Source organism: Salmo trutta, chromosome 23, assembly GCF_901001165.1.
Source record: "Salmo trutta chromosome 23, fSalTru1.1, whole genome shotgun sequence".
NCBI lineage: Eukaryota > Metazoa > Chordata > Actinopteri > Salmoniformes > Salmonidae > Salmo > Salmo trutta.
The window spans coordinates 10,412,436-10,434,199 of NC_042979.1; the positions used below are offsets into that span (position 1 = coordinate 10,412,436).

Consider the following 21,764-nt stretch of genomic DNA (forward strand, 5'->3'; position numbering starts at 1 on the left):
CATGCGCAATGCCAAGCGTTGGCTGGAATGGCGTAAAGCTCGTCGCCATTGGACTCTGGAGCAGTGGAAAGGCGTTCTCTGGAGTAATGAATCACGCTTCACCGTTTGGCAGATAGCAGGAGAATGCTACCTGCCCCAATGCATAGTGCCAACTAAAGTTTGGTGGTGGAGGAATAATGGTCTGGGGCTGTTTTTCATGGTCCGGGCTAGGCCCCTTAGTTCCAGTGAAGGGAAATCTTAACGCTACAGCATACAATGACATTCTAGACGATTCTGTGCCTCCAACTTTGTGGCAACAGTTTGGGGAAGGCCCATTCCTGTTTCAGCATGACAATGCCCTAGTGCACAAAGTGAGGTCCATAATGAAGTGGTTTGTTGAGATCGGTGTGGAAGAAATTGACTGGCCTGCACAGTCAATTTCTACTGACTCTGAAAGACACCCAAAGAAAGATGCCCAGGGTCCCTGCTCATCTACATGAACGTGCCTTAGGCATGCTGTAAGGAGACATGAGGACTGCAGATGTGGCCAGGGCAATAAATTACAATGTCCGTACTGTGAGATGCCTAAGACAGTCTGACTGAGGCTTATGTTAGCTAACCGTTCCCCTAACGCTAACTCCTTGCTTAGCTAATATTAGCCAGTTAGCTAGAATTGGTAACATATTATACGTTTCCAATATGTACATATTGCATTCTTTGCAAATTCTTAACATAACTTAACATATGAAATGGGTGATGGGCATCCACAAATTAAAACATACCATACGAAATGTTACATATACAAAATGAAGTGTTTTGGTTTACGTACAAAATAATACAAAATGCTCTGAGACCAGGTTGGTCAACCAGACTAGCATTACAGAGTGCAGTACAATACGCTGTGTAGAGTAAAAAGGCTAACTAGACTAAGCCCACAACAAGTGTAGTTGAAACAGAGTTTACACAGAGGCTTGGAGGGCAGGTTACTTTAGAGCACTTTTAACTAGTTTTCTTGCACCATATTGGATTAAAGGGTCACAGCAAAGTTCCCTTGCACGCTATAAACAGAGGTGTGTACCATAGCCACGGGAATTTTTTTGTTGAGGGCGCTGCTGAATTAAAAAAATGTCCCTGTGCTACAGATGCTATATTGGTCCGCTAATACAGGGCTAGTAAAGGCCCAGTGTAATAATTATATATATTTTTATTCAAATTTTTCAGGGGGCACTGCGGCACCCTCAGCACCCCTACACCCCTAGGAATTCGCCATTGTTTAGTTATTTGCATGAGAGAAAGTGGTTGGTGCCACTTGGTGGTAAGCAATGAATTAGTACCATACAGTGCAGCTGGCAGCAGGCCACATCTAAACTGGAGCTGTCCTGCATGTTAATGCCAATAGACATTAGGCGTGTGTTATTGTATTTTATCATGCCTCTAGGATTATAATACTCCACATAAGCCAGGGGTTTTAAGACTATTAGTTGCTGCATGTAGAGGAAAACACATCACATGAGCTATGACCGGAAAGATTTCCTTAGGACTTCTGTCCATTTCTGACAGTTTCTGTTAAGACGTTTCTGTTAGATGACAGAAGATGGGATAGTGTTAGAATCATTGAAACAAACTGGATTTATGCTGCATCCTCACCTTTTTTTTTTACTACCAACCAGGTCAGTAATGGTCTATAATACAGCACAGAGTGTCCCCTGCTGTGGCTAGGCAATTTGATCTGTGAATGTAAGGCAAATGAAAGACATCAGGGTGGAGGGGAGAGAGAGAGGAGGGGAAAGCAACTGGAAGAGGATAATAGTATTTAAATCTTTAAGCACCCAGATCCTCAGTCAGCAACATTAGACGGTCAGGGTTGTTTCTTTCTGCTGGTATACTGCTGTGGGTGACTCAGGAGAGGGTATTAGACCTGTGGTAATGCCTCCACACCACTCAGTGAGCCGGCGCGTCTGACCAGGTCCCAGCACAGGACTCCAGAATGCTCAAAATCAGGAGACAGAGCCTTTTCCCCAACTACAAAGTGGGGGGGACAGGCCCCACATACAAGGACCCAGAGGAGGACTACAATGTTCCCCTCACCCAGAACAACTTGGTGAAACAATGGAACTCCATGCATGAGCTCAGACGAGACATCTACGACATCTATGCAGAGTACGAAAGCGAGGAAGATGTAATGGCCTCCCCAACAAGAGGTCCCTCCTCTCTTGTGAAGAACTACATGCTGAACATCAACGTAGGTGGGAAGGAGTATCAGATCTCATACAGGGTTGCTGCCAGGTATCCCAAGACCAGGATCGGCCGCCTGGCGACATGCACAGACCACAACAGAAAGCTGGACCTGTGCGACGACTATATTGTCCAAAACAACGAGTTTTTCTTCGACAGGGACCCGGACATCTTCCACAGCATCTTCAACTTCTACCGGACGGGCGTGCTCTGGATCAAGGACGAGCTGTGTCCCAGGAACTTCCTGGAGGAGATCAACTATTGGGGCGTCAGGATCAAGAACACACACCGCTGCTGCCGCATCTCCTTTGAGGAGCGCCAGGATGAACTCAATGAGCAGCTGAAGATCCAGCGGGAGCTGGAGGCCGAGGTGGAGATGGAGGAGAATGAGGACCTGTTCCACGGGATGGCGTTTGGCCAGACGCGCTGGATCATCTGGAACCTGATGGAGAAGCCCTTCTCCTCCGTCACCGCCAAGCTCATGGCTCTGGCTTCCAGCTTCTTTGTGCTGGTGTCCCTGGTGGCCATGACGCTGAACACGGTGGAGGAGATGCAGTACAACACCCCCACGGGCCAGCTGAGCGGGAAGACCTACGGGGAGCATGTGGAAACCTTCTGCATTGCTTTCTTCACCATGGAGTACCTGCTGCGTCTGGTGTCCACACCGGACCTGCGACGCTTCGGGAAAAGCGTCCTGAACGGGGTGGACCTGATTGCCATCTTTCCCCTCTACCTGCAGCTGGTGCTGGAGTGCTTCGAGAGCGACGACTACGGGAAGCACCAAGACATTGAGACGGTGGGCCGGGTGGGCAAATTGGGCCAGGTGCTGAGAATTATGCGTTTGATGAGGATCTTCCGTATCTTGAAGCTGGCGCGCCACTCTACGGGGCTGAGAGCATTCGGCTTCACGCTGCGCCAGTGCTACCAGCAGGTGGGCTGCCTATTCCTTTTCATCGCCATGGGAATCCTCACCTTCTCTGCCATGGTGTACACGGTGGAGCATGACGTCCATCAGACCAACTTCACAAGCATCCCTCACGCATGGTGGTGGGCAGCTGTAAGTCATCCCATTCTATTTCATTGGTCATTATAAGGAATTTGCTTAATATTATTGCATTCCTTCATTGATTAGTTTAGTTATTTGGAAATGTTTGTACTGTGTATTATTCAGCACATTCTGACATTGCTCTGTGCTGAGTATCTTTCTGTGTCTATGCGGTACTGTTAAACACAGAATTGGGGTTTACACAGCATGGAGCAACATCGATTCATTGTTACCTGCAGATTCTGATGACAATTCAATTCCACCTAGAACTAAAGTTGGCCTTAATTACAAATGTGTGTGTGATGATATCTTCATCACACACTTGTCAAGTACAGTAGCCTATTATCACGGTTACCTTTAAGAGACACCTTCACATTGCCAATAGCCTGTCCTGATGTCTTGATCTTGTTTCATTAGGGCTGACTCAGCAGATGTGGAAGCTATTTTCCATTGCCTAATAAATACAATGGTATTAAAAAGGAGGGCTGGACTCTGGTTCCCACTGCCAGGGGAGAGGCATTTAGGGATTTCCCTTGAGGCACTTCCACCTTACTTAATGGAACTAGATGACATGGGAATTGATCTGTCATTATGTCTATGTCATTTGACTGTAGACCCACCTAGTGCCTTAGTTCTGTACTTCCATTAAACAATGCTTCAAAACGGAGATGGAGGTCGAATATATCCCCAGAACCAACCTACGTCACTCGCCCTCCTCTCAATTAATCCTCCAAATAAAGCTTTTCACAGGGCTCTCCTTGGCCTCCTCCAAGGTCTTTAGTGAGCACAGTGACACACATATCACGAAGGGTCAACTCGGGGCTCAGATTGCAAAGCAAAGTTAAAACTGCTATGCACTGCAAGTTGAATCTGAGTCCAGGTTGTAACTTCCTGGCAATGTTAGCAAGCTCAGTAGACTCGGTTAATGTTTACAGATAACATGACCATTGGCCTTCTCCCTCCCTCAGGTGAGCATCTCTACTGTGGGCTACGGAGACATGTTTCCAGAGACCATCCTGGGCCGGCTGTTCGCTTTCGCCTGCATCTCCTTTGGGATCATTCTGAATGGCATGCCCATCTCCATCCTGTACAACAAGTTCTCAGACTACTACACCAAGCTGAAGTCTTATGAGTACAGCTCCACACTGAAGGCTCGGGGCAAGGTCAGGTTCGCCAAGAGGGCGGCCAGGAAGTTTACCAAATGCTGTGACGGTGCAGTCCATAAACACACTGGTGAATGTTCTCTGAGCACTATGGGAGACTTTCCATTCAATTAACAGATGCTGTGACAGCATGAAATTATTTCTACCAAGTGGGGTTCCAAGGGAGCTGGAGTTACTATGCATGTATAGTCCTGTAAAGCTGGCTCTAAAATGGATCCTTTATCCTGGTCTTGTCCATATTCTGATTGTGCCCACATTTTCCGTCAGGTGTAGACGATTAAAATACGCAACGTGATCAGATCTTCCTGACCACCTCCTGAGGTAGTTAGGCACGCTTACAAGTGTAAACCGATATGGACAACGAAAACATTTCAAATCATCATTATGAAAGAATAGCTGTCAAATAATTTACATACAGAGAGGGACCAAGACATCTGGTCACAATGCAGACAGTGGATGGATGAGAGACTCATTAAAACCATGTGTAGACACATTTCTGAAAGTGTGAGCACAAATAGAATGTGGACAAGATCAGGACAAAGGAAGCATGGTTAGTACCAGGTATAAACAAGGCTTATGTTTACTGTTATTGTATAACTGGTTAATTTCAGGTTATTGCTTGCATAGATTTCAGCATTGCCAAGCATTCTGAGATTCTATGAAATTACATGCTTGGATTTTAATGCTCCCACGCAGTGGAGGGCAACCTTGCATTGTAGCAAAAATACCGCAAAGAAATATATCATATACGTTATCAATTCTTAATGAGTTTTCCCTTTAACATGTTAAAACTCTCCTTCAGTTACATTTGAGGTTTAGAATCAATTAATTCCTACAGAAGAAACAAAGCCTTTGAAATGCATATTTTACATTTTTTTATACCAGATTCCCTTCCAATCAAATCACTACCGTCCTCGACATCCCTCCAGGGCTGGTGGGGACGGTCTGAAATAAGTAAAAAAAATGCAACATCTGGATGAATCTACAGACAGGTTAAATACTCAGCCCCTCCCCCTTGGTATGGGGATCTGTGTATGATTGAATCTTCCCAAAGCCGATTTTTGAATATGGAAACAGCTTGCAATGTTTCTGCGCTAGAAGATAAAATAAAAAGAATAGGTCACGGTGATCTTGAATGTTCTTTATGCGTATTTGGAAAACCTCAAGTACTCTCCCAAGATTGTCTATTATATTGACAAGATAGTCAAGTGACCGCTCTAACAATGGAAATACATTTTCTCAAAGATGGAAGGCAGGGAGAGGCGAGACCATTCTAGCCAATGAGGGTAGATACGTGTGTGAACAGCCTATAGACTCATCTTTGCATCTGTGCCATTGAGGCCATCTCCATTTTAAAGTAGTAATTTCTTCATTGGCTGATTGCTCCCAATGCATAGGATTCCCCACCCAGTTGACTTTAAAAATGGTGGAATCCCTCAATGTCCATGCTTAAAATGGGTTATAGTTAGGAGTCCTCTCTCTATGACAACATGCACAACTCCAATAGTGTTTGATTTTTTGCCGAAATGCCACGTGTCCACTTATATCAGTACATTCATTCATTCATCATAACCTAACCACTACGAAACTTATTTTCGAGCAAATTAGCAAGGTCACTTTTATGACCAAATTTGACCACTATACAAAAATTCCTCACGTGCGCTTATTTTCATGGACAGATTTTGGGCAGAGTAAAACCTCTTGCCAGCCACACATTGCTAATGTATTTCCACTTAGCAGAAAGCTGACTTTTTGCTAAAGAGAAAGATCAATATAACATGACAGCACAGCTCTCAGGTGTTTTTGATTGCCTAACGGCCAAATTGTCTCCACTGAACAGAATCCTCAGAAGTAGGGCAAGTCAGACTGACTACTACAATGTGACTAAAATCTCCCGAATAGCGGCCACACAGGCAGCCACTGATAATCCTCTAAACTGATGAGAAGAATGCTGGGCCTTGAAGGAAAAAGCTGTTTCTTGGCTGACTGGGTCCATCCAAATCACAGAGACCTGGACAGATGGAATCTAAGTAGGGCCCACTAGTGAGCATGCAGGCTTCTGCTTCCGTCACAGATGAATAGGCTACGAGCAGTCTGACAGGCCGGGACACAGATTGGTGACTTAATGGGGCATAAAGCTGACGGACTGAGGTTCCCTGTCAGGGTTAACGTTAATGCATTTATGGTTGGATTTATATATGAAAGAATTCCTCTAACATTTGCTTACTGACAAATTCATTTGCAATGGATAGTTTCACACAATGATAAGTGTTCCGACCAACATTTCTGTTTATTCCAGCGCCGCAGTCAGCTAGCACAACACACAAATACAGGTCAGTTACAAATTATACAAACTCACTGTCTGCCAGTATGTGGGTATCTTTTACCTTTAAAATACTAGCACCACAGCTTTACAAACAAGCATATCGGAATTATTTAGACAAAAGAAATGCAGTACAAATAAGCATCCTCTGTTCTTCCCTCTTCACGCTATTTCACCAGGATGGTCAGGTCAATGGACTGGGTGGACAGTATGGATAGTTATGAGAAAACGATTTAAACCCCCAGTGAAGTAATGAAAACCTGTTACTCCAGTTGGTGAGAAGTCACGAGTAAGTGGGTGGACTGTCTCTGAGGATAGACATCATGAAAGATGCATCAGGCCAGTTTCTCCAAAAGAACTTCCACTCCTTTACAGTTCTGGATCTTCTGTAGTTCTGGAGTGTAGGCCTTCAATGCCTCCCTGACCTCCTCTGCAACAGTCTCATCCGCACTGTTCAGGAGACTGTAAAAAAAACACAAAAACAGATATGTTGCTGAAGGTAACCTTTACACATATCCCACATTACAAAACAAAATGTCTTCCTTTCATCTCATACCTGCTTAGTGAAACATTTCTACCCATACTAAATTAACCAAGGCAAACTATTTTTAGCGAAGAAATTAGTGAACATCGAGCATTAAATCGAATTATTTTCAGTGTTTCCTCTATTTGCATTTAGCAGCAGTGCACTGCCCCTGTTAAATTGTGGCCGCCACTGCAAAGAAATGATTACAAAATAAAAAACGTTTTATAATGTAGATGTATAGATATGCCCCCGGAAGCCCTCCCCGACTCCGCTAACTGCCACCGCTGCTGGAAAAAAAATCTTAAGAGAAAAACTGATTTGATATGGCAGGCTACAGCTATAAATGTAGACTTTAGAGAGTGAATCAGACAAATCTCTCACTGCTTAGAGACTTAGAGATTACAGAAGGACAATGGGCACAAAGACATGGCAGGAGGAGGCGGGACAGTGGAACAGGACAAGAGAAGGACTGGAGGAAGGGCTAGAGTGAACAGGGGCTAGAGAAGAGAGGCAGAGAAATGAGAGAAGAAAATGAAAGCCAAGGAATTGAGGAAGCGTAATCCATGGCTTGTGTTGCTGTTTCATAATGGGCAGCTGTGCCCCTTTCTCACCCACTACACCCAGTGATATGGTGAATGAATACAAACAGCCACCCTGTAAGACTTGCTTAACCCCCAGCTGACGCCTGCCTGTTCTCGCGTTACACTCAATTTCACTGGCAACAGCTAAGATGATACGACAAGCAGAACATCTATAGTGAAGGGAAGATTTAAATGTTTAAATCAAGACAAATAACTAAGCTTAGTCTTTTGTGATGGTGTTTTGTATTCCTGAAGTGTTTGGCCTCCAGAGACCTTGATCCAAGTTCAATTACCATTGTCATGGCTCAGTGAGTTGCGCTGTCATGGTACACATTTCTAAGCACTTCTAGTTTCAATCTGTTTACAACAGTTTTTTTTCTCGTTCTGAACAAATCCATTATTTCATCCGTTCCACTGTTCCGACCAGCAAAATTAAGTTCTGAACCGGTTCGAACCAAAAATAAATAAATGGTTTATAATTGTTACTTTCTACATTAAATTACTTCAGACAGAGCAGCTCACTATGGAGCAGGCAAGCTATTTACATGCATTGGACAGATGAGTGTAGGGCGCGAGATGCGAAAAATACTGCGGGTGGGGAGAGAGCGAGAGGGTGGAGGAGTACGCTTGGCCTGAAGTGCTGGGCATCTTGTTTGCCTTATCTGCATCCACAATTATACCTACGGAGGAGTGGCTTCTATGAAGTTACACTGAATGTCTAAAACTTCAGAGTTGGCTTAACGTTGGACTAGCTAGCTAACAAGCTTGTGTGTGCAGAACACGGCTTACCTTTTTGTATGATAACTATAGAATCCTTAATTAGCATTTGAAAACGTTAAATCCATTCTTTCTAATTAAAAATCTCAACCTAATATCTGAATCAAACTTCAGTGAATCACACGTCAGTAGGCTGCTAGACTACGCTCCGGGGGGGAGGGGCGGGTTGCCTACACGCACAGGCAAAACATTCCAGCCAGTGAGGCATAGGCACTATGTTTTGTGGGACTGAGGAAAAAATGCCAGGAACCTAAAATAACGTTATTAACCGGTTCCCATGCTTTTAAAATAACGGTTCTGTTCTGGAACAGTATAGATCACTTTCGTTCGCAATTCTGTTCCTCGTAAAAACAAAAATTGGCCGGTTCTGTTCCCTGAACCGGTTCCAATCTCTGGTTTACAAGTTTTGCAAGGATTGGATTGTAAATCGGGATAAGTTCAAAGTTCAAATGGAGGAAGTTTTCCCCCAATTCCTAGGAAGGAGCTGGTATCATTTCTGTTCTACTTTTATTTATTTGTTTACTGTTAGGCACTGGGCTCCTGAGTGGCGCAGCAGTCTTAGGCACTGCATCTCAGTGCTAGAGGCGTCACTACAGACACCCTGGTTCGAATCCAGGCTGTAGCTTTATCACAACCGGCCGTTATTGGGAGTCCCATACGGCAGCGCACAACTGGCCCAGCGTCGTCCAGGTTTGGCCGGTGTAGGCAGTCATTGTAAATAAGAATTTGTTCTTAATCTCTCTAGACTAGGGGGCAGTATTTTCACAGCTGGATGAAAAACGTACCCAAACTAAACGGCCTACTACTCGGGCCCAGGAACTAGAATATGCATATTATTAGTAGATTTGGATAGAAAACACTCTGAAGTTTCTAAAACTGTTTGAATGATGTCTGAGTATAACAGAACTCATATGGCATTCAAAAACCTGAGAAAAATCTAACCAGGAAGTGAGAATTCTGGTGCTTGTAGTCCTTTCAAGTCATTGCCTATCGAACACAGTGACTTAGGGTTCATTTAGCACTTCCTAAGGCTTCCACTAGATGTCAACAGTCTTTAGAAAGTTGTTTGAGGCGTCTATGATGAACAGAGAGCGAACAGAGGAAGTTGGAAGTTGTTGACTCAGGAAGGTACTGGTGTTCATTGGCGCACATTCACGTGAGAGTTAGCTGTGTTCCAAAAGTTTTTCAAGACATTGCAATCGTCCGGTTGGAATATTATTGAAGTGCTAAGTGATAAAGGCCCTAAAGATTGATGCTATACAACGTTTGACATGTTTGAACGAATGTAAATGTAACTTTTTTTAAACTTTTCGTCGTGACATTTTCCACGCTTCCTACATTTGGAGTAGCTAACTGAACGCGCTAACAACAAGGAGCTATTTGGACATAAATTATGGACTTTATCAAACAAAGCAACATTTGTGGACCTGGGATTCCTGGAAGTGCCTTCTGATGAAGATCATAGGTAAGTGAATATTTCTAATGCTATTTATGATTTTAGATGACTCCAAAATGGCGGGTATCTGTATTGCCTAGTGTATTTTTCTGAGCACAGTACTCAGATTATTGCAAAGTGTGCTTTCCTCGTGAAGCTTTTTTGAAATCTGTCACTGCGTTTGCATAAAGGAGACGTTCATCTATAATTCTTTGAATAACAGTTTAATATTTTATCAACGTTTATGGTGAGTATTTTTGTAAATCGTTGTGCTGATTCACCGGCAAAATATTTTCTGAACATCACGCGCCAATGTAAAATGGGGTTTATGGATATAAATATGAACTTTATCAAACAAAAAATGCATGTATTGTGTAACATGATGTCCTAGGAGTGTCATCTGATGAAGATCGTCAAAGGTTAGTGCATAATTTTAGCTGGTTTTCGTGACGCCTGTCCTTGCTAGGAAAATGGCTGTGTGCTTTTTCTTGTGTTGGAACTGTCCTAACATAATCTTTATGCTTTCGCCATAAAGCCTTTTTGAAATCGGACAATGTGGTTACATTAAGGAGACGTGTACCTTTAAAATGGTGTAAAATAGTCAATTGTTTGAGAACTTTGAATTATGACATTTTGTGGATTTGAATTTGGCGCTCTGATTTTTCACTGGCTGTTGAATAGTGTGAACCGTGGGTGGGACGCTGCCCAAGAGAGGTTAACTGACTTGCCTAGTTAAATAAAGTTTAATTAAATAAAAAAGCACCAGTTTGCTTGCTTTGCAGTCTTTGACAATAGTGCTACAGTTTGTGTCTGGCTAGAGGAATTAGATCTAACAGTGTAGATAGAGGTACTCACGAGCAGAGCACGATAGCCCCACGGTTCACTGCAGCCCACGTCTTTAGCTTGTCCATCCCCACCTTGTCCAACAGGACCCTGGAGAAACGCTCTGTGGAGACACGGTAGTCATGGTCAGGGGGATACAGGATAGAGTCACAGGTCCAAATGGACACGCATACAGCCATGTTTGCATTGTCTGTGAGTGGAGTGCTGTTTCAAGATCATACTCTCCTAAGTATTTATTTATGGACAGTGAAACTAAAACTACATTTAGCGCTATACTCAAGCATTTTAGATTTGAGATCAAATGTTTCATGAGGCGGCAGTAATGAATGTTACCTTAATTTTTTTACCCCCCTTTCTCCCCAATTTCATGGTATCCAATTGGTAGTTACAGTCTTGTCCATACAGGAGTGGAAGTGATGGGACTCGTCCTCCGAAATACAACCCAGCCAAGCCACACTGCTTCTTGACACGATGCCCGCTTAACCCGGAAGCCAGCCGCACCAATGTGTCGGAGGAAACACCGTACACCTGGCGACCTGGTCAGCGTGCACTGCGCCCGGACCGCCACAGGAATCGCTGGTGCGCGATGGGACAAGAACATCCCTGCCGGCCAAGCCCTCCCCTAACCCGGATGACGCTGTGCCAATTGTGCGCCACCCCATTGCCCGGTCGCGGCCAGCTGCGACAGAGCCTGGACTCAAACCAGGATCTCTAGAGGCACAGCGAGCACTGCGATGCCACCTTTTATTTGGGGGTATTTTCAAACATATCAGTACTACTGTTTAGAAATGAAAGTACTTTCATTATTCTAGGCCCCATTTGATGGTGTCATAAGTATTTGGACAAATTAACGTATATGTGTATTAAAGTAATCCAAAGTTTAGTACTTGGTTGGAAAGTATTCAGACCCCTTCCCTTTGTCCACATTTTGTTACGTTACAGCCTTATTCTAAAATGGATTAAATAAAAAAATACTCAATCTACACACAACACCCATAATGACAAAGCATAAACAGGTTTTTAGAAATGTGTGCAAATGTATTAAATTAAAAACCAAAATACCTTATTTACTTAAGAATTCATACCCTTTGCTAAGATACTTGAAATTGAGCTCAGGTGCATCATGTTTCCATTAAGATGTTTCTACAACTTGGAGTCCATCTGTGGTAAATTCAATTGATTGGACATTATTTGGAAAGGCACACACCTGTCTATATAAAGGTCCCTCAGTTGACAGTGCATGTTAGAGCAAAAACCAAGCCATGAGGTCAAAGGAATTGTCCGTAGAGCTCCGAGACAGAATTGTGTCGAGGCACAGATCTGGGGAATGGTACCAAAGAATGTCTGCAGCATTGAAGGTCCCCAAGAACAAAGAGGCCTCCATCGTTATTAAAATGGAAGAAGTTTGGAACCACCAAGCCTCTTCCTGGAGCAGGCCGCCCGGCCAAACTGAGCAATCGGGGGAGAAGGGCCTTGGTCAGGGAGGTGACCAAGAACCTGTCACTGACAGAGCTCCAGAGTTCCTCTGTGAAGATGGGAGAACCTTCCGGAAGGACAACCATCTCTGCAGCACTCCACCAATCAGGCCTTTATGGTTGAGTGGCCAGACAGAAGCCACTCCTCAGTAAAAAGGCACATGACAGCCTGCTTGGAGTTTTCCAAAAGGCACCTAAAGCCATGACCATGAGAAACAAGATTCTCTGGTCTGATGAAACCAAGATTGAACTCTTTGGACTGAATGCCAAGCATCACATCTGGAGGAAACCTGGCACCATCCCTACGGTGAAGCATGGTGGTGGCAGCATCGTGTTCTGGGAGACTAGTCAGGATCGAGGAAGATGAACAGAGCAAAGTACATAGAGATCCTTGATGAAAACCTGCTCCAGAGCGCTCAGGACCTCAGACTGGGGTGAAGGTTCACCTTCCAACAGGACAACGACCCTAAGCACACAGCCAAGATGACGCAGTAGTGGCTTCGGGACAAGTCTCTGAATGTCCTTGAGTGTCCTTGCCAGAACCCGGACTTGCACGTGATATAACATCTCTGGAGAGACCTGAAAATAGCTGTGCAGACACGCTCCCCATCCAACCTGACAGAGCCTTAGAGGATCTGCAGAGCAAAATGGGAGAAACTCCCCAAATACAGGTGTGCTTAGCTTCTAGCATCATACCCAAGAAGACTTGAGGCTGTAATAGCTGCCAAACATGCTTCAAGAAATTTGCAAATAAAATCTGTTTTTGCTTTGTCATTATGGGGTATTGTGTGTAGATTGAGGGACAAAAAAACAATAATACATTTTAGAATAAGGCTGTAATGTAACAAAACATGGAAAAGGTTAAGGGGTCTGAATTCTTTCCGAATGCAATGTATATGGAAGTAGTTGAGCCTATTTTTTTGTTGTTGTTGTAAAAAATAAAATAAAAATCCTGACCTTTCTTAGATATAGGAGACACTTTAAAACAAACTTCCTTTTGATTATCTGTTTTCCCATGTATGAATCTGTTATTCAATGCATTTATATGGACTAATAGCAGAAAGGCCAAATTCAATGTTTCATCAAATATATATATATATATAAAAAAAGGGGTCCTAAAATACAAAATAGCTAACATTATTCACAATCATAGTAGCATCCACAATAATGTAGAAGTGTTCAGAAACATAATTTTTTTTTTTTTTTACATATTCTATTGTTATTTACAATACAAGTGACCCTAAAATGACAATACATTATTTACCATTAATTCCTATTGGCCACAACATAGCCCAAGCTATGTAATCATTGCATGCTAAAACTTTTGACTACTTTAATACACATACAAGTGAATTTGTCCAAATACTTATGACACCTTCAAAATGGGGGGGCGGCGACGACGACTAGATACATGAAGTGCGTTCATTTCTGAATGGTAAAACAGATATGAAAACACCCTCAAATAAAAAGGAGACATTCTGTACTGTCGCCTCATATGAAACATTTGATTTCAAATCCAAAATACCTCATTATAGAGCCAAATTAAAAAGTTTTACTTCCACAGTTCAAATATATACATTTGTGAGGTCATATATACGGTCAGCCCTACAGGTGATATTTTTTGCAGACGGTCATACCTTCTCTCCCAACCTCCTTCATCTTGGTGTCTTGTTCAATCAGCCATTTGAGCACCAGGTGCCCAGCAGGGTGTTCAGCCATGTGCAGCTATAGAACAGGAAACAGACATAAAACAGACAAAACATGTTCACACTGAATACCACCGTCTTTCTAGAGGACAGAAGAGAGAAACAGATTTTGCCCTTCAAGTGTTTCCGATACCAAGCCTGGACAATCATCCTGCAGTTGACCAGACAGACTGAAGCAAACCCAATGGAGACTCCAAAACCAAGTGCAATTCTCACCTATGAGACATTCTCCTACTTGAATTTGACAGACACACCAAGCCTCTGACCCCTCACCCCCCCGGTCCCCTCCTCACCTGCCCCTCCACTCCTCCTGGTGTGAAGTCGTCAGCAGCCAGCTCAGCCACAGCCTCCATGGCAGGATGCAGGTCCCCAATGGCGGACCCCAGAATGTCGCTGACGGTGACGCTGGAGGCCTTGTCCATTGCCATGGTGCGGGCGTGGTCACACAGGTGCTGAATGAGGTGCGGAGACACCGCCTCCAGGAGCTCCTTCCGGCGAAGGGCAACATCCTTCTTGCTGAAGGGACAGAGGATCGGATGGAGACCATTTAAAGTACAGGCTATGAAAAGCATGAAGCATTTCTTTAATCTTGTCTATCCAATTGGGTTCAAAATAGCAATTTAGGTATGTTAAGAAGTGACTCTAGGGTAGGTTTGGACAGTTAATCTCCCTTTGTTCTAGTCTAGCTAGCTGGTTAAGGCAGATCGGACGAGTTAGTGCATATATTGTTAGTTTTGGACTTCGGTCAGGGGGCTTTTCGGGCACACATTTCTCTCTCTCTCGGCCGGTAGCCGAAGTCCACGCCCCCTCGCCTGTGATTTGCAACAGTGGGGATTCTTCAATAAAGTGTTTATTCAATGAGCGATGACTCATTTTCTTTCAAAAATATAAAAAAATACAAATAAATATTGCGGCAAACATTTTAGTTAGATGTAAAATTGCGCAATTAAGATCTCCTCTGCAAAAACATCAACATTTATTTAACTAGGCAAGTCAGTTAAGAAAATTCTTATTTACAATGACGGCCTACCAGGGAACAGTGGGTTAACTGCCTTGTTCAGGGGCAGAACGACAGATTTTGTTAGCTCGGGGATTCGATCTAGCAGCCTTTCGGTTACTGGCCCAACGCTCTAACCACTAGGCTACCTTCTGCCTAATGACAGAGTTCTTGAGTTATCTTAGATGCATTGACTATTTTGAGGAAGTGTGTACTGGACAAACAATACTATTGCCGCTTTTTTCTCGTTTTCCAAGTGAAGGTCTTTTAAGCGAGTATGCAAGCACACTCGTTCGGTACACCTAGCCAAATCCGGCTAGGCACCAGCCAAACTGAAGTACGCGGACGCCTTTAGAATGATTGGTAGGGGGTGGCAGGACTCACCTGTGGGCGTTTCCGTCCCCCTTCTCCAGCACCTGGATGATTTCAGGTAACAGGTGGGCAGGGTCTCGCGGGCTGAGCAGGTACAGCAGAACTTTCTTTCCATTCTTATTAGTGATGACATCAGGCAGGGAAGCAAGAATCTCTGATAGGACGGCCTGCTTCACTAGCTTGGTGTCGTCTATGCAGTCAAAGGCAGCGATGAGGACTAAGAACGCAAACTCTCCCTGGAGAGAAAATCAACATACCAATCAGTAAGTCACACGTTTACATATTCACATGTCCGACTGTGGCGATCAAATATTGTCTGTTTGTTGTTGTCTTGAGTACCATTGCAAACTTCTCCATGTAAGTCTTCATGGTTTTAATGATGACTTTTCTGTCCTGAAAGATAAAACAAATAAATCAGTGTACATACAAAGAACACACACTAGTCTGTGGCTGGTGAGGCTCATCTCTCTAGAAGGCCTGAGTGAATACTCACCTTAGGTGTCCCATGCCACAGGCAGTGCATTGCTACTCTAGCTCCGTCGTGGGTGTGGGCCATATACACCACAGACTCCCTTATTGACTCAATCATTTCCTGTGAAGTCACATGATCAAAATGGTATTAGAAACATGGTAGGATTCGCTCTGTCATTTCCACAGCCATTGGTGGTTTTACTTACAGTCCTCTGTTTGGCTGGGGCATGCAGGAAGAAGTCCAGAAACACTTTGTGCACCAGAGAATGTTTGATCACAGCCTCTCTGTGGGAGAAGAGAACACAGACAGAAATCAAAAGCAGTATCTTGATTTATTATCTCGGTTTCCCTTGTGGAGGGTTAGAGCTGTGTGTGTGCTCAATAATACCCACTTTGTGGCCATGGGGGTAAGGATCTGCTTCATCTCCTCCAAAATGCCATTAACCTTGTCCGGGTTCGCCTCCAGCACCTTCTCTAGCGTGGGGCACACTGCCGACTGTGAACAAACACGCCAACTGTCAGTAAAATTCTGCATAACATCCACTCCAGCCGATATTCACAGAGACAAGCAATCAGAAAGACGATCTCTTGGTAACTGGATTATGAGAAGGTTTCCAGACTTTTAGAACTACACTATTACACTGTGCTCGTGGGAGAGGTGTGGGACGTGTCCTGACCTTGAAGACTTGGAATGTGGTTCCGTAGAGCTCCTCGGTGAGCATGAGTCTCTGGGAGAGGATGGCCTTGTCGTTGTAAGCGTACTCCACCACCGACGACGCCTCAGAGTGACGCAGCATCTGCCTCACTTTCCCCTTGAAGCCCACCATCACACCCGCAACCTGCTCTTTGCTCCTGTGGGATCGACGATACACACACCTGACGTCAGATTTTCATTCAGAAACCCATGTCAGGTTTACTTCTTTATGATGCAACACTGCCCTATCAGAAACTAGCAGTGAGTAGAGAGACTCAATAGAGAGATCAACATGACTTGAATTTTCTCCCCAGATATCATTCTCCAATCTTACACATGGAAGATGACAGGAAACGCAGAGATGAGTGTTCACAATGTAAACCAATCAAATGATGACCTTTATATTCGTCCTACGAGATACACCTTCATAACAGGATAACATTCCCCCATCCTTTAATAGCAGAGCCATGCATTAGGTTGTACTTGAAACAACTTGTATCTTCAGCAAAGGTCACGACTACAGGGAAGGTTGCGATGAGTGAAGTTTTGAATGATTGACCTGATTCCCATTTCAACGTGTCCTAAACAAATGATCCGGGAATTCAACGACAGATCAGATCAAGCAGCACTACACATTTGAAATGACAACGGCATGCGAGCGCAAAGGATTACTGTTGAATCATGTACATACTAAGATTTACAATGATGCGATTTAATCAACAAGATTACCCTTTTGTTGTTTTTACTATATTTTTCGGGCCGGCTTTCCTGCTAGGATCTAATGCCATCAACACAAGATCGGATGATATGGAAAGAATACATCCATTGCTCGTGCGACGACTTCATGTATAAGCAAAATGTCTGGAGGAAGAAAAAGGCACACTTACCCATACATTAAAAACTTCTTCACAATATTTCGGGCATACTTTGATTTACTCAGCTCGACCATATCATCTAGGGAAAAGAATAACATCATTGAGATGTAGAGCATTGTGATTGACGTGACAAAAACAACTGACCACACTCAGAAGAAGAACAGATCATTAGAAGAGAACAGTAGAACAGAGCAAACCACTGACCTTTGAGTTCATCAAAAACCTCCTGTCTTTGCTTGTCAGTCCCAAACTGGATGAAACACTGGAGGACTCTGGTGGAGTCGTGAGCAAATGCTATCTGAAAGAGAAAAACAATTTAATCTTTATCGGCAAACTTGGGCATTTGAATGCCATGCACTGAAAACTAATTTGAATAAGTCTACTGTGCTCAATTGTTTTATTGTACTCAAGTATTGACAGGCATTGTCTGTCCAATAATTTCAGTGGATGACAAATTCTCCATTGTGCCATACTCTCAATTCGTACATTGTCGTGATTGACAATGCACAATCTACAGTATTTTTTAAATTTATTTTACCTTTATTTAACTAGGCAAGACAGTTAAGAACAAATTCTTATTTTCAATGACGGTCTACCAGGGAACAGTGGGTTAACTGCCTTGTTCAGGGGCAGAACGACAGAAACGATAGATTTGAATGGCGCCTTTCAGCAGTGTAAATGTTAAGACTGTACTCACTGTTTTTATCTTTCCTTTCACAAGTTCCTGAAGCTCTTTCATGAGTTTGATCCTCTTCTCTTTGTCGCAATCTTTCCTGTGTTGAAAGAGTGACATATAATAAACACAGGTCTACAATGTTGCCGTCGCCAAATTACATTTAGTCTTGAGGTGTTAAACTACTGCACCCTCTATAGCCACTGTGGTTTTTATCTGACCCTGTTGGCCATCTATGTACATTTGAATGTCTTGAAGAATGGCCATGTACCAGGCACAGCCTGAAGAGGACTGGCCACGCCTCGGAGCCTGGTCCCTTCTCTAGGTCTCCTCCTAGGTTCCTGCTAAGGTTGAATATTTCCCTGGTATTTTACAAATGTTCCATCCCAACAATAAATCCCCTTTCTCCCAGGTAACCCAGTATTTCCAGCCAAAACCATAAGTGTTATTCATAAGCATTATAACGCATATAAATAGGCCCGTGTCGGGATTAGATTAGAGCATTGATTGAAAATTCATGCCTGATACTACCTGAGGCCTACATTAAAGACATTTTATGAGGCTTAGCACGAAAAAGCCCAAATGATTGTGCCGTTCTCCAATAAATATTTGATATAGGCACATTACGCACAACAGAAAAACAAAGCCCATGGATGCAACTAGTCCCAGTAGGCTAATCTTGTAGTAACTGTATTAAACGGACTGGAATTACGCACGTTCAAACCATGATAAAGTAGGGAGAGAACACGCGATTCTGGTGCTGCACACGCAGCCTACAAAGTTAGAAGTACAGGCTAGCAAATTTGATTTTAATTTTGAAATATAATAGGGCCTATTTGTATAGTTAGTAGGCTGACTCATATATACCTTTCATAATATTTCCCCTAATGTTATTATCCTACCTCTTTCTATTGTTGCTCATTCCTTCCAACAGACTAATGAAATAAGTTACCTTGTTCTTATCTTCATTCTAATGACATCCTTGAATAGTATAGGACTAGAATTAGGTGTAGAAGGCTTTCACTTCGATGATTGAATGGTTATGGGTCTGAATAAATAAATGCTAGCCTACCGTATACACACACACACACACACACATATATAGGGCTATACATCTATAAATAAATCTAGAACATGATTATCCATTTTGGATGCAATTTGAATATAGTTGAAGTAAAGAGAAAGTGCGAGAGCGTGCGTACACTGATTTAAAGCAAGAATATTCGAGTGATATGCGGTTTTAAAATGCTGCAGTTGAAATAAAAAAAATCTTCACAATTAAAAAAATAAGGTGAGCCCTGACATCTAGATGGAGATTAGACGTAAATTAGACGCTCATTCAGTCTTTATATTACTGTAGCATAGACTACGCTGCAGCAAATGCAGGCCTACCTGAAAAAAAGTTACCATGATGAGATGATAGGTCTACGTGCATTGTGAACTGCGCTCCATACTGAGATGGGCTGTCTGTCCTCACTCGGAGCGTTGTTGATTCATCATGCAGAGTCCGTAAGGGAAGCCAGATTTAGACATCGCATATTATTTAACAGTTCCATTTCACGCCATGTATTATAATTGACCTGTTTGTTGCAGTTATTTATCCCGGGAATAGGCTCCGTGGTTTTGTGCGGTAAATCCCGGTAAATTAACCGGGTTCCCAGCATTCAACCCTAGTTCCTGCCTTTCTATGGAGTTTTTCCTAGCCACCGTGCCTCTACATTGGTGGCTCTTTGGGGTTTTAGACTGGGTATCTGTATAGCACTTTGTGACAACTAATGCTAAAAATATATGGAACTTAATCCTAAAATGTTAGTTATGTTAAGACTGCATGTACAATAACTAATATAGCAGCTGGTTTAACCTACCTTCTGACCATCTCCCACACTTGCTTGGCTCTGCTCACTATTTGATAACTCTCCTTTTTTTCAGTCTGCTGCCGGTTCTGTTTCAGCTCCTTTTTCTGCTGTTTGAACTCGTCCCATTTGGGCTTCTTGGCCTCGGAACCTGAGCAAAGACAGACAAGCGTTACACCATTGGTGTGATGACTGATCATTCATACAAAGATGAAGAAATCTAATAGACCTATTACAAAAAAAAATACTGTTAAAACATTTCCAACAAGCCATTACAAAATTTAGCATATTTAAAGTGTGTTTGATAATTGGCTGTTGTACATATTTCATACCTTCCTCTTCCTTGGCCTTCCCAGGTATGAATTTTCGCTTTTTGGTGAACTTTCCATCTGTGGGTTTGATGTACTTTCCATCTGTGGGTTTTTTGTTCAAGAATTTCTTTGGAGCCCCCTTTCCTCCTGTCTTCTCAAACGTCTTGCCCTTTTCTCCACTGTGGGGTTTAAATGGCCTTTTCCTTGGTGATTTACCTGTTGGTTTGGTCCCCGGTTTACCTGTACCTTCTGAACAGAGTTTGTAGCTAGTCAGTTAGTCCTACACATTGTTTTTACCAGCGCATCATTAAACCAATATTTAAAAGTATAATATTTGTATTAGTAGTAGTATTACTTCTACTAATACGTTTACGTATTAACTTACCTTTTCCTTTCTGTATTAACTTCTTGCCACCTTTAGGGGAAAATATTTTCTTTTTGGGTTCCATTCTCAAGAACTCACTATTCAAAGGAAAAGACAAAAAGCGCATGATCAGTATGTAGTTGCAGCTTACACTATCTACTAATCATAGTTCCAGCTTGAATACTGATTACTGTATGTGCTATTGCCATGTGTTTTCCAGCTAACTGCAGTAACTAGCTAGCAATAGCAAATAGCTAGTTAGCGTTCAGCTGACTTGCTAACGTTAGCTACTAAACCTGGCAGGCCAGAAAGAACTACAGGTAAGGTATGAGGTGTAATAATTAAACATGTCTGGTAGAGTTATTTTCACCGACAAAACAGTCATGTTAACCACATTATTTTAGCATTTTCCTATGCTGAAGACAAAATACACACGTTTAGCTACGTACCTTGACATGCGTTCTGAACTTAACGGTTTACGGCATGAACCTTCCAATCAGAAAACGTCCTGACTGCTGTAAAATGCATGTTGTTTTTTATTGCGACAATACTAGAACGATACGGCATATTGTGCTGTGCCTGGGTTGTCACTAGTTACCACAGCCACAAAGTCAGAATTGGCAATATCGTAGAAATTCATGAAAACAAAATGTTGATGTTTTGTGTTAATTTAAGGTTAGGTATACGATTAGCAGTGTGGTTAGGGTTAAACATCACATTTGAAGAAGATACATTGTAGAAATAAGCGGGGTTTATGACATTTTCTGGCTGTGGTAACTTGTGGCGACCCTGGGAGGTTAGTGCAATCTGGGATATTTGGGACGTTCCTACCATAACCCGTCTAATAGCTTTGTCAAAATTGAGTTTTCGTATCAGGTTTTGCAGAATTTACACAGCAAGTTAGGAGAATTAACGTAGCCGGTTATGATAATTAGGTTAAGGTTAGGGTTAGGTAAAATGCGGGGGGGGAAAAACGGCGTAAATTTGACAAAAGCTAGCTGTAATCCATCCAGACATGACCCGGCGCCTGTTTTTGTACCTGATAAATCATTATATTACATTTATG

At 42.9% G+C, this 21,764-nt stretch overlaps 2 protein-coding genes across 2 annotated transcripts; one reads left to right on the forward strand and one right to left on the reverse strand.

Annotated features, from left to right (window-relative positions):
* Nucleotides 1-1,913: 1,913 nt before the first annotated feature.
* On the forward strand, nucleotides 1,914-5,551 carry LOC115159291 (potassium voltage-gated channel subfamily V member 2). The gene is made up of 2 exons (XM_029708868.1): nucleotides 1,914-3,271; nucleotides 4,228-5,551. The coding sequence occupies exons 1-2, from the start codon at nucleotides 1,967-1,969 to the stop codon at nucleotides 4,534-4,536; spliced, it is 1,614 nt and encodes a 537-aa protein (XP_029564728.1). The 5' UTR covers nucleotides 1,914-1,966; the 3' UTR covers nucleotides 4,537-5,551.
* Nucleotides 5,552-6,687: 1,136 nt separating this feature from the next.
* Nucleotides 6,688-21,213, reverse strand: pum3 (pumilio RNA-binding family member 3). Its single transcript, XM_029708867.1, has 17 exons — nucleotides 21,148-21,213; nucleotides 20,720-20,796; nucleotides 20,356-20,583; nucleotides 20,036-20,174; nucleotides 18,195-18,270; nucleotides 17,702-17,795; nucleotides 17,510-17,576; nucleotides 16,606-16,780; nucleotides 16,321-16,424; nucleotides 16,135-16,213; nucleotides 15,951-16,049; nucleotides 15,797-15,850; nucleotides 15,470-15,693; nucleotides 14,382-14,604; nucleotides 14,020-14,107; nucleotides 10,920-11,010; nucleotides 6,688-7,207 (listed from the first exon to the last, which is right to left on the reverse strand). The coding sequence occupies exons 1-17, from the start codon at nucleotides 21,153-21,155 to the stop codon at nucleotides 7,081-7,083; spliced, it is 1,953 nt and encodes a 650-aa protein (XP_029564727.1). The 5' UTR covers nucleotides 21,156-21,213; the 3' UTR covers nucleotides 6,688-7,080.
* Between the last annotated feature and the right edge of the window lie 551 nt (nucleotides 21,214-21,764).